Source organism: Symphalangus syndactylus, chromosome 7 (genome assembly GCF_028878055.3).
Source record: "Symphalangus syndactylus isolate Jambi chromosome 7, NHGRI_mSymSyn1-v2.1_pri, whole genome shotgun sequence".
Taxonomy (NCBI): Eukaryota; Metazoa; Chordata; class Mammalia; order Primates; family Hylobatidae; genus Symphalangus; species Symphalangus syndactylus.
Window position 1 is genome coordinate 61,442,903 of NC_072429.2, and position 13,509 is coordinate 61,456,411.

The 13,509-nt window shown below is 42.3% G+C and overlaps 1 protein-coding gene across 1 annotated transcript; it reads left to right on the forward strand.

The window, feature by feature from the left end:
* The first annotated feature begins 208 nt into the window (after positions 1 to 208).
* Positions 209 to 1,368, forward strand: MOS (MOS proto-oncogene, serine/threonine kinase). Its single transcript, XM_055286371.1, has one exon. The coding sequence runs from the start codon at positions 209 to 211 to the stop codon at positions 1,247 to 1,249; it is 1,041 nt and encodes a 346-aa protein (XP_055142346.1). The 3' UTR covers positions 1,250 to 1,368.
* Positions 1,369 to 13,509: the final 12,141 nt, after the last annotated feature.

The following is a 13,509-nucleotide window of genomic DNA, read 5'->3' on the forward strand; positions in this document are numbered from 1 at the left end:
GCTGTGCTTCATTCCGGTTTCTCCCTCCATCTGATAAAAACTCTTGCTGAGTGACAGCACAGATGTAGCTCATTTAGAACAAGTGAAGGAAAAGGAGAAAAGGGATGAGGTGGAGCGAAGGACTAGTCAGTCATGTTTCCAAAGTCCCGCGGTTTCCCCTGGTCTCTTCATTCACCCCAGCGGCCCTGGTGTCCCCCTGCAAAGTGCGATGCCCTCGCCCCTGGCCCTACGCCCCTACCTCCGGAGCGAGTTTTCCCCATCGGTGGACGCGCGGCCCTGCAGCAGTCCCTCCGAGCTCCCTGCGAAGCTGCTTCTGGGGGCCACTCCTCCTCGGGCCCCGCGGCTGCCGCGCCGGCTGGCCTGGTGCTCCATTGACTGGGAGCAGGTGTGCTTGCTGCAGAGGCTGGGAGCCGGAGGGTTTGGCTCGGTGTACAAGGCGACTTACCGCGGTGTTCCTGTGGCCATAAAGCAAGTGAACAAGTGCACCAAGAACCGACTAGCATCTCGGCGGAGTTTCTGGGCTGAGCTCAACGTAGCAAGGCTGCGCCACGATAACATCGTGCGCGTGGTGGCTGCCAGCACGCGCACGCCCGCGGGGTCCAATAGCCTAGGGACCATCATCATGGAGTTCGGTGGCAACGTCACTTTACACCAAGTCATCTATGGCGCCGCTGGCCACCCTGAGGGGGACGCGGGGGAGCCTCACTGCCGCACTGGAGGACAGTTAAGTTTGGGAAAGTGTCTCAAGTACTCCCTAGATGTTGTGAACGGCCTGCTCTTCCTCCACTCGCAAAGCATTGTGCACTTGGACCTGAAGCCCGCGAACATCTTGATCAGTGAGCAGGATGTCTGTAAAATTAGTGACTTCGGTTGCTCTGAGAAGTTGGAAGATCTGCTGTGCTTCCAGACACCCTCTTACCCCCTAGGAGGCACATACACCCACCGCGCCCCGGAGCTCCTGAAAGGAGAGGGCGTGACGCCTAAAGCCGACATTTATTCCTTTGCCATCACTCTCTGGCAAATGACTACCAAGCAGGCGCCGTATTCGGGGGAGCGGCAGCACATACTGTACGCAGTGGTGGCCTACGACCTGCGCCCGTCCCTCTCCGCTGCGGTCTTCGAAGACTCGCTCCCCGGACAGCGCCTTGGGGACGTCATCCGGCGCTGCTGGAGACCCAGCGCGTCGCAGAGGCCGAGCGCACGGCTGCTTTTGGTGGATCTCACCTCTTTGAAAGCTGAATTCGGCTGACTGAAAACCTGGTCAAGATAAGCTTTTGTCTGATTCTATTTGTTTTTAAAGAAAGTGGAGATGTCGAAGAAAACATAGCTGTAGGATGGAGTTTTAGAAAATAAAGTTACCAAAAACTCCTTTAGTCTCCAATGCTTTTTCTAGGACACATAGCAAAGCTACCAGTCTAGTACCTGTTGTCTCGGTACTGTTAGTAACTAATCTTATTCATATAGTCATGTGCTTTGTTTTCCATTGCTAGTGTTTCATTTATTTAAATTTGTTATGATAAAACAGTTTGTCCAAAACAGAACTCCACTGCAGAAATGTCAAAATTTTCTATAAATCCATATATATCCCATACCTACCACATAAATTCCAACTATTAATGGTGTACTTGCTCCCACACCAAATCAGTAAAAACTTTTAAAAAAATAAGTAATGCTTTCCTACTCTCCCCCCAGTAAAACTTCTTGTTTGTAATGACCTTCACACATAAAAGTCATACACTAAGGTATATTTACATTCAAAGGAAATATATCATAAATGACTTACTGTAATATTTTTAAGTTGTGCATTGCAATGAGTAGAAACATTTTGCTAAAACTTCTAAACTGGGTCATTTTTACCTGGTATTGGGACTCAGAAGATAAAGATTATATGATGTGAGAGGAAAATGTAGGAGTAGAAGATCAAGATTATATGATGTCAGGAATCATGAAATTTAACATTCGGATGGAAGAGAACAGACAAATAGAACTAGATTGCCCACTCTAGACATCAAAACAATGGGTGTTGGTACACAGGATTTAAAGGAGAAGGTGATTGGATTTTGTCATTGGGACAACTTTGACTTTCTTTTAGCAACAGCAGTTTCTGTGCATGGTGGAAAGCAAGGCTGATACAATGGCTGGTAGAGGGAATGGCAAGGCCCTGAAGCAGAGGCTGTGCATGCACTGTTAAGGAGGGAGAGGCAGGAACCTTAAAAGGGGGTCAGAGACACAGAAATGTTTTCAGATTTTTTTATCTGGTTTCATTTAGTTTTAGGTTGAAAGAAATAATTTTATTTGTAAAATGAACCACCAGAGGCAAAAATAATTGATAAAGTTTAGATACTTGTAGAAGGGATGAAGCATAGTACCTAGGGGAAGAGATTGTCATCTTGGAGAGAAAGGACATCTCTTCCCAGGATGGGAGCCAAGGGTGAGGGCACACTGGTATTATAGACACATTTACCATAGGAAAAAGAGGACTGGGGAAGCACACATCTGTTAACTTCTATTTTTTTCTGTTAAGAGTGGTTGAGGGTAGGGGGGTCTACAGAGTGAGAACATGGTTTGGAACTGTTCTTCAGAAAAGCAAAAGGGAGCTGCCTGTGGCCATGTAAAACATTGACAGAGTGCTGCTAACTCTGTCCAGGTAGCTGGGGGAACAAACCACCTATACCGATAAAGAATTCCCTTCTCGGCCGGGCGCGGTGGCTCACGCTTGTAATCCCAGCACTTTGGGAGGCCGAGGCGGGCGGATCACGAGGTCAGGAGATCGAGACCACGGTGAAACCCCGTCTCTACTAAAAATACAAAAAATTAGCCGGGCGCGGTGGCGGGCGCCTGTAGTCCCAGCTACTCTGAGAGGCTGAGGCAGGAGAATGGCGTGAACCCGGGAGGCGGAGCTTGCAGTGAGCCAAGATTGCGCCACTGCACTCTAGCCTGGGCGACAGAGCGAGACTCCGTCTCAAAAAAAAAAAAAAAAAAAAAAAAAAAAAAAAAAAAAGAATTCCCTTCTCTGATTATTATTATTATTTGAGATGCGGTCTCATTCCATCACCCAAGCTGGCATGTAGTGGCACGATTTTGGCTCACTGCAACCTCCACCTCCCCAGTAGCTGGGATTACAGGTACGTGCTACCACACCTGGCTAATTTTTGTATTTTTAGTAAGGAGGAGGTTTCACCATGTTGGCCAGGCTAGTCTTGAACTCCTGACCTCAAGTGATCCCCCCACATCAGCCTCACAAAGTCCTAGGATTACAGGCTTGAGCCACTGTGCCCAGCCCCCTTCTCTGACTATTGTGGCAATAGGAGTTCATGTTGGTAAGTTTAAATTACAATAGTATCTTCCCTTCACCTGGAGACCACATAGAATGACAAGGTGAAGAAGGGGAAATAAACACTGTAGGCTCCATAATCAGTGAAACTGGGGTAGAGAAAACAAACTCTAAAATGTGATAACTAAAGACTGAATGGAGCATTAAGGAAAGAGAGCAGAAAGGGTAAGGGGTGGCTGGCGTCAGGGCAGGGGAGTGGGGACCAAGGGACCCAGCAGTGACAGATCCCAGAGAGACCTGCAAAATTAGGGGCCCTGGAGAACAGCAGCCCGCTAGGAAGTGCGAATGTTGGGGAAGAAATCAGAGAACAGGAATGAGATCAAACAGTGCTGAAGTTAGAGGAGCTGGTAGAAAAAGAAGGAAGAGCAGGTGTTACGGAGGATCCAGCCATGCAGAGCTCAGAAATTGGCAGCAAAATTCAGCTGCTGGACAGGAGGGGGTCACTCTGGGGACAGGGCAGGGAATACTGGACAGGCGCAGAAAGAAGCCTCCTGGGCCCGGTTTGCTTTGGAGAGAAAGAAGGTTGGGGCTGCATGAAGAAACCCACAGAAATGCCGTATTGGAAGGAAACAAGCAGATGAAAGAAGTCTGAGTTGTTGGAAAACCACCCTGGTGAAAGGTAGAACAGGCGCATGACTGCTCCCTCTGTAGCAGCTAAGAGTCAAAGTATGCTTTTTGACATACACATCAAGTCAGAGGTAAAGGCATACTTAAGAGTGCAAAGATAAGTATTAAGCAAGATAATACGGGCAGGCGTGGTGGTTCACGCCTGTAATCTCAGCACCTTGGGAGGCCAAGGTGGGTGGATCACCTGAGGTCAGGAGTTCAAGACCAGCCTGGTCAACATCGTGAAACCCCATATCTACTAAAAATAGAAAATTAGTCAGGCGTGGTGGCACATGCCTGTAATCCCAGCTCCTTGGGAGGCTGAGGCAGGAGAATCGTTTGAACCCGGGATGCAGAGGTTGCGGTGAGCCGAGATTGTATGTGCAAGTTGACTAAAGACCTTTTCAGGCATGTCAGATCTCAAATTTATATCTGTGTACCCTTTTCCAGGAAGTTACTTGAGGGGGTTCATTCCACCAGGGCAAGAACATAATCCAAGAAAGAAGAAAACTTGGGAACCAGGGAATAAATAGGACTCAATAAAGAAACAAAGGGAATCCCCAAAGATTATGGCAAATAAAGACCATGAGCTGTGCACCAGTACAGATTAGAGCAGGTCCAAAAACTCAAGATAAAACTAATGAATCCCCGTGTTTGGACTGAAAGAACATTTCTAGAATTTGAGGCAAGTTGGGGGTTAACTTAATGATGAGTATAGAGAAAACAAAGCAAATGAAACAAAAAGTTTATTAACTTTAGGAGAAACAAAAAGTTGGGCAACAAAAGGAAAGCAAACATTGCATAAGGAATGGAACAATCCCAAATGGCTTTACGTAGATGTAATACTGTAACCATATATTGATCTAACCAAAGTTATAACTTAACTATGATGGAAAGATGGAGGGGAATTGTGACCAGATGTACTGGGGATAGGAGTGGGAAAAAAATAAATCCTCATTTTCCAAAAAGGGATGTCAATAGATAATGCTGAAAACTATAATAATAGTAATAATAATGAAGTAGTCATATAAGCATGCTATATTTAGAGGTATGAAGTTAAATACCAAAACCAACAGCAAAAAGGAGTTGAGCGTGGTTGGGAGACTCTAATTGATGTGGCACCCTAGAGGCCAGCTTTTCTATGCAATAATTCGAGTGTAGCTATTTGACTTGTTAACTGACATTCACGTACAACTGATGAAAATTAAAACTAAATTTAAAGAATGAAAAGAAGAAAATGTATGTATGGGCATGTTTTTTAAAGCAAACAATATCAAAAACCTTAATTTTTTTTAATACCTTGATATATGTGAATCAACTCACGTGAAATTTATACTTTCCTTATAAAGAATATTGAAATAATACAAGCTCCCATGAAAGGGGAAAACTGAAAAGATGAAACAAGCCACACATTCAGCTAAGGAAAGCTGAAGCAGTTGAGAAGGACTAAACTAAAGCAAGACAGCTTCCTGAATACTGCTGAATAGGGCATCAAATTACAAAGAGGGAAAACCTAAAGGTCTATGGAATAATAGAGTGCAGCCAGCAGAAATTTAAACAGAAGGGAGAAAAAAACTTGACAGAATAATAGCAACCAATGCCAGAAGCACATCCCCTCACATAGGGGTCAAGTTACAGAATTTCCCTGACTTAAGAACTGGAAGTAGATTTTCCCACTTTCAGAAATGGTGAACCATATTAGAACATATTGTACAGTCAGTCTGAGCAAACATTTGTCCAACATTGAGTAATCTTTAAGGCCTTAAGAAATGTTAATTCTGCCACAAAACAACCTGAAGAATAAATTGTTTAAGAAAGAAAGAAAAATAACCTGCTTTCTCTCATATTCAACTGAATGTTGTGACAAGTGTAATGCTAGTCTACTACATTAGATGGTCTATTAGTAATTGTCTACTGGAGTATATCTTTCCATAATTATCTCATAATTTCCTGCTCTTTTAACTTGAGCTAGGATAAACCCATGGCTAGAACAATTCTGTTTCTGAATAGAGAGTCAATTGAATGTAGGCTTGAGTATGCAATTAATGGATTGTTCAGGATTTTCCCTGCTGGCTCTCTTGCCACTATGTTTTGGCCATTCTGGTACTCAGTACCTCTGCCAGGGTGGTAGGAGAGAAAATGATGCAGATACATTCAACAATTTGTTTTTCTGTTTTCTAACAGGACTGATCTCCAGTGCTGGCTTTAATTAGATTTGAGGAATACTTCTAGGTTTCATTTATTTGAACTCTCCCCCATCCTGTTTTATAGATTCCTCCTTAGTGACAAAAATTCAATTTTAAAGAGTTTTATGGTTTTTTTCTTTTCTTTTCTTTTCTTTTTTTTTTCGAGACAGAATCTCGCACTGTCGCCCAGGCTGGAGTGCAATGGCGCGATCTTGGCACACTCCAACCTCCACCTCCCGGGTTCAAGCGATTCTCCTGCCTCAGCCTCCCAAGTAGCTGGGACTGCCACCACGCCCAGCTAATTTTTGTATTTTAGTTGAGATGGCATTTCTCCATGTTGGGCAGGCTGGTCTCGAACTCCTGATCTCAGATGATCCGCCAGCCTCAGCCTCCCAAACTGCTAGGATTACAGGTGTGAGCCACTGCACCCGGCAAAGACCTGTAGTTCTAACTCTAACAGCAGGAAATCCTCATTGGGATTTTATTTGTACAAAGACCTGTAGTTCTAACTCAAACAGCAGGAAATCCTCATTGGGATTTTATTTGTACAAAGCTTCAAAGATTTCCTGGGCCGGACGCAATGGCTCACGCCTGTAATCCCAGCAGGCCGAGGGGGGCAGATCAATTGAGGTCAGGAGTTCAAGACCAGCCTGAGCAACATGGTGATCCTGTCTTTACCAAAAAGACAAAAATTAGCCGGGTGTGGTGGCACATGCCTGTAATCCCAGCTACTTGGGAGGTTAAAGTAGGAGAATCGCTTGATCCCAGGAGGTCGAGGTTGTCATGAGCCGAGATCAGGCCACTGTACTCCAGCCTGGGCGATAGAGCACGACCCTATCTCGCAAAAAAAAAAAAAAAAAAAAAAAAAAGAGTTTCTGAAAGAGATCACTAAGAAGATGAGGCTAATAGCCGGCCTCCACCCACAACCCCTCTGCCTCTCCATATCAAAAAAAGAAAAAGGCAACCAAGAAATAATGGCTTCTCCTTAACTGAGGAGGAGCTGTTCAAATGAAGAAGAAATTAACCCTAAGAGCAATGTCAGAGCAAACTAGCCTAAGCTACCCCAGCGGCTGAAGGAGATCTTTTGAGGCGCCTTCCAGGAGAAATGACCAGCGGAGAGAATGGAGCATTGTGTGAACAATTAAAACGAAAAAGGCGCCAGGGGGCGCTGCTGGCTCAAGGCTGGGCAGCCCCGGGAAGGTAGCTGTTTCCTTGCTTCTACAAAAGCTCATGGTGGAAGATGTCCACAAGGGACAAGAGACCAGCAACCCCTGGGAGATGTCATGACACCAGCAAGGGGAAAGGTGCTTAGTGTCTTCCAGCAGAAAGAGCAGATGGAGGGAGTGGAGACCCATGTTTCCTGAATGTAGCTTAGGCTGCTGGAGCCTGAGGAAACAAAAGCTGCCTTTAGTGATTCTTCTGCCTGGGAAAGTCAGGGAAACCCAAGAGTGAATAAAACATGTTTCCTGTTTGCAAGGAGCTTTTAGCCTTCCACCATTGGTTTTACTAAAATTATATGTTTTTTCAATAAATACTTTACATACCACACACCAAAATCGCTTCCAGATGGATTAAAGAGTATATATAGAATTGAAAAGTTATGAATATGAACAGAGAAGCTTAAAAACAATGAAAAAACTATGAAGGAGATTGCCAGATTTAATTACAAAAAATGGTAACTTCTGATTATTAAAATATGAATAAACTACAGACAATGGGTGGAGAAAAATATTTTGTCAAAATGTGACAACAGGTCAATATTTTTATTATATAAAGAACGCATACATAGCCAGGTGCAGTGGCTCACGCCTGCAATCCCAGCACTTTGGAAGGCTGAGGCAGGTGGATCACTTGAGGTCAGGAGTTTGAGACCAGCCTGGCCCACATGGCAAAACCCCGTCTCTAATAAAAATATAAAATTTGCCTGGCGTAGTGGCACGCGCCTGTAATCCCAGCTACTTAGGAGGCTGAGGCAGGAGAATCACTTGAACCTGGGAGGTGGAGGTTGCAGTGAGCTGAGATTGTGCCACTGCACTCCAGCCTGGGTGACAGAGCAAGACCCTGTCTCAAAAAAACAAAAAGAAGAAAGAAAAGAAAGAGAAAGAAAGAAAAAAGAAAGAAAGAAAGAAGAAAAAGGAAGAAAGAGAAAGAAAAGAAAAGAAAGAAAGAAAGGAAGAAAGAAGAAAGAAAGAAAAAGAAAGGAAGGAAGAGAGAGAAAGGAAGAAAAGGAAGGAAGGGAGGGAGGGAAAGAAAGGAAAGAAAGAAAAAGGGAGGGAAGGAAGGAAGGAAGGAAAGAAGGAAGGAAGGAAAGAAGGAAGGAAAAAAGAAAAGAATAATTGAAAAAGAACACACACAAATAAAAATCATCATGCCCTAATAGAGAAATGAATGAAAATCTTGAAAGTTCAATTCATAATAAAGAATATGCATTTAGGAGACAATATGAAAAACAGGAAAATATGATCTCACAAGTACTTGAAGAATTGCAAATTTAAAATAAGTTATCTTTTTTTAAAACACCCACACATACACAATTCTTAATTTGAATACAGTTGTGGTAAAAGAAGATCTTGCCACTGCTAGTGACAATATAAGTTATTAAAGCTTTTTGGAAAATAACTGCAGTTTGGCAGTGTATCAAGAACCTCAAAAATATTTATATTCATTGATTCAGTAATTCTGCTTCTGGACCTCCATCCTATGAAATACTATAAAATAAGAATTTTAATTGAAAAAAATCACCAAAATTCTTACCAGAATTTCTGGTAAGAAATTCAAAGAAAGATAAATGTTTTAAACTAGCTAAATAAATTGCAATAAAACAGTTGATTCAAAAGGATATGACGATTGTCATAACAGAAATGGCTGTACTATAGTGTTCAATGAATGGGGCAGAGTACAAAATTACACATTGATTATAAGTGTTTTAAAATCAAGAAATTTTTCTTAAAACATACAGAGAAAAGACTGAAATTAAAGTTTTGTTTGTCTGGGGCTAGTTGTCTGGAGGGCTGTGGATTTATTTATTTAAAAAAAACTTTTCTTGTTTTCCAATTTCTAGAAATTCTTTATAATATAAACACCAATCTGAAAAGAAATTAAGAAAATAATTCCATTTACAATAGCATCAAAAGAACAAAATACTTAGGAATAAACCTAATCAAGGAGGTGAAAGGCTTTTACATTGCCATAAAACATTGCTGAAAGAAGACACAAATAAATGGAAGGACATCTTGTGTTTAAATTTTTTTTTTTTTTTTTTAGATGGGGTCTCGCTCTGTTGCCCAGGCTGGAGTGCAGTGGCGCCATCTTGGCTCACTGCAAGCTCCACCTCCCAGGTTCACGCCATTCTCCTACCTCAGCCTCCAGAATAGCTGGGACTACAGGCGCCCGCCACCACGCCCAGGTAATTTTTTGTAATTTTTAGTAGAGACGGGGTTTCACCATGTTAACCAGGATGGTCTCGATCTCCTGACCTCGTGATCCACCTGCCTCAGCCTCCCAAAGTGCTGGGATTATAGGCGTGAGCCACCGCACCAGGCCTCATCCTGTGTTTATGAATTGGAAGATGGAGTCTCGCTCTTGTCACCCAGGCTGTAGTGCAATGGCGCTATCTTGGCTCACTGCAACCTCTACCCCCCAGGTTCAGGCAATTCTCCTGCCTCAGCCTCCCAAGTAGCTGGGATTATAGGTGCCCACGCTCACGCATGGTTAATGTTTGTATTTTTAGTAAAGACAGAGTTTCACCATGTTGGCCAGGCTGGTCTCGAACTCCTGATCTCAGGTGATCTGCCCGCCTCGGCTTCCCAAAGTGTTGAGATTACAGAGATGAGCCACTGTGCCCAGCTGGAAGACTTAATACTATAAAAATGTCCATACTACCCAAAGCAACCTACAGATTCAGTGGAATCCTATTTCAGAATCTAAATGTCTTTCTTTGCAGAAATAAAAAAATTACCCTAAAATTCATATGGAATAGTAAAAGATCTTTAAGAGCCAAAACAATTTTGAAAAGAAAGAACAAAGTTAAATGACTCATGCTTCCTGATTTCAAAACATATTACAAAGCCATAGTAATCAAAACAGTGTAGTGCTGGCATGAAAACAGACAAATAGACCAATGGAATAAAATAGAGCCCAGAAATAAACTCTTGTGTGTACGGTCAAATGATCTTCAACAAATATGCTTCATTTAGTTCTTTTTTATTATTTCTTTCTTTACTAAAGTAACTTAAGCAAACACAAAAGTCACATCATTTTATTTCTTCATCCTTCTGTTAGCATCTCTAAAATATGGACATTTTCTTACATAACCATAATGTCATTATCACTCTTAATTAACAATTTCTCACTAATATCAAATGATTTATCAATAATCAAATTTCCCTAATTGCATCAAAATATGTTTTATGGTTGTTTTGTTTATATCAAAATCTAAATAAGATGCACACATTTCTTTTAGGTGTTCTTTTAATCTAGATTCCTCCCCCCACCCAATTGTTTGTTTGCTTGTTTGCAGAAACTAGGTTCATTTTCTTTTTTCTTTTCTTTCTTTTTTTTTTTTTTTTTTTTTTGGTGATGGAATCTTGCTCTGTCACCCAGGCTGGAGTACAGTGGCATGATCTCGGCTCACTGCAACCTCTGCCTCTTGGGTTCAAGCGATTCTCCTGCCTCAGCCTTCCAAGTAGCTGGGACTACAGGCACGAGCCACCACTCCCAGACAATGCATTTTTAGTAGAGACAGGGTTTTGCCATGTTGGTCAGGCTGGTCTCGAACTCCTGACCTCAAGTGATCCACCCACCTCGGCCTCCCAAAGTGCTGGGATTACAAGTGTGAGCTACCGCACCTGACCAAACCAGGTTTATTTTCTATTAAATGTCCCACATACTGGGTTTGCCTATTGGCTTCTGGGTTAGTCCCTTTGCATTGCTGTAAAGGAACATCTGAGAATAGATAATTCATAAAGAAAAGAGGTTTATTTGGCTCACATGTCTGCAGGCTGTACAGGAAGTATAACTCCAGCATCTGCTTCCAGGGAGGGCTTAGGAAGCTTCCACTCATGACTGAAGGCAAAGGGAAGCTGGCATCCCATGGTGAGAGAGGAAGCAAGAGCCAGGAAGGGGATACCAACCTCTTTTTTTTTTTTTTTTTTTTTTTTTTTGAGATAGAATCTCGCTCTGTAGTCCAGGCTGGAGTGCAGTGGCCTGATCTCGGCTCACTGCAACCTTCCCTCCCTGGGTTCAAGCTATTCTCCTGCTTCAGCCTCCCAAGTAGCTGGGACTACAGGCGCCCACCACCATGCCCAGCTAAGTTTTGTATTTTTAGTAGAGAAGGGGGTTTCAATATGTTGGCCAGGCTGGTCTTTAACTCCTGACCTCAGGTGATCTGCCCACCTTGGCCTCCCAAAGTGCTGGGATCACAGGCATGAGTCACCGTGCCCGGCTGCCAGCCTCTTTTAAATAACCAGATCTCATGTGAACTGAAAGAACTCACTCATTACCATGAGGATGGCACCAAGCTATTTGTGAAGGATCCACCCCCATGACCCAAATACCTCCCACTACGCCCACCTCCAACATTGGGGGTCACATTTCAACATGAGATTTGGAGAAGACAAAACATCCAAACCATATCAGCTTCTTTGTGGTGACATTTAAATCTTTCTATTATCCCCCCCTATTCCCTGTGAGGAGAATTTGGTTTTAGAGCCTTGACTAAGTTCAGGTTCAACATTTAGGGGAAGAATCCTTCATATGTGGTGCTGTGTGCCTAACCTCAGGAAGAATACATTCGTTTTTCCACCTTCAGAGATAATGAGATGGATCAAGGGGTTCCGTAAATCCGTACGGAAATTTGGCATCCGTACAGATTTACGTCCAGAAAGCTGGAGGATGCCATTCCATAAATCTGGCATCCTCCAGCTTTCTCTCATGTAATGGTTCCATCCATTACATATCACCTGACTCAACTATTTAGGACTTACAAAATGAGGCAATCCTAATTTTATCATTCCTACCCTACGTAGTATTTGGAAATCTGTTTAAAAAAAAAAAAAACTCTTCCACATAAAATAGAGCTATTTGGTGGAAATGCAGTACGTATAAGAAAGTTAGAGTAGCCAGGTGCGGTGGCTCATGCCTGTAATCCCAGCACTTCGGGAGACCGAGGCAGGTGGATCACCTGAGGTCGGGAGCTCGAGATCAGCCTGACCAACATGGAGAAATCCCATATCTGCAAAAAATACAAAAAATTAGCCAGGCATAGTGGTGCATGCCTGTAATTCCAGCTACTCAGGAGGCTGAGGCAGGAGAATTGCTTGAACTCGAGAGGTGGAGGTTGTGGTGAGCTGAGACTGTGCCATTGCACTCCAGCCTGGGCAACAAGAGTGAAACTCTGTCTCAAAAAAAAAGAAAAAGAAAAAGAAAGAAAGAAAGTTAGGGTAAATGCTAATTTTTTCCTTTTAATTATCAAATTTCAGAGTGAGGAATTGGTGTCCTAGTTATTTACCATGGCATCCAATGAGCTATTAGAGTTATTCTCTTTTTGATCTCATTCTGTCTCTCTATCAGAAATTTGTTTTTTATATATTCAATATCTATCAATTCTAGTCTTAATCCTTTTTGATACTTAAATGGCTTCATAATTGATTAATGGGAGTTTCTTTATATTGGCCCCTGTTCTTTGGACATAATCCATAAATCTTCCTTGCTTTTTGACGCAACAATATGTCCCTAACTCATCTTATAAATTCCTACCCAGATTTAGAATCAAGCATTCCTCCAGTGAGCCCTGATGTTTTTAGTGGGAAATGCTATTTAGAGACTCCAATCCAGACACCAGTTGTGCTCATTGCTATTGGGTTATCATTACCCCTAGGCCTCTTCAGTGGACAGAACCAGGAACTATTTGTGAAATTTTAAAATAAAATAATCTAGTAAACGTGCAGTATGTGATTATACCACAATAAAGCCGTTAAAAACAAAAACAAAAATAAATGCACATCAATGGGCTCAATTTCAATCACTATTTTAAGTCAACGCTGGTAAGATAAAGATAACCATGTTTTAAACAGAAAAGCATATAACACACAGCACACTCCTATGCACCACTCAGAGTTTAGCCATCAACTGTTGACCAAGTTATTTTCATACATAAGAGAGAACAATAAATTCTAAGATTTATTAAAAATAGAGTGGAACAATTAGGTAAACATTTAGAAAAAATAATTTGAATCTCCTAATATCTTACACCAGAATACGTGTCAGAAAGATCAATGAAATCAATGTAGACAATGAAACCTCAGATGTACCATAACAAAACCATGGCGATTTTTTAAAAAATGAAGTTGTGAGAGACAAAGAAGACCCAAAACCCAAAGCAAG

Coding starts and splice junctions, on each gene's coding strand:
- MOS (XM_055286371.1), top strand. CDS start 209: ATGCCCTCGCCCCTGGCCCTACGCCCCTACCTCCGGAGCGAGTTTTCC.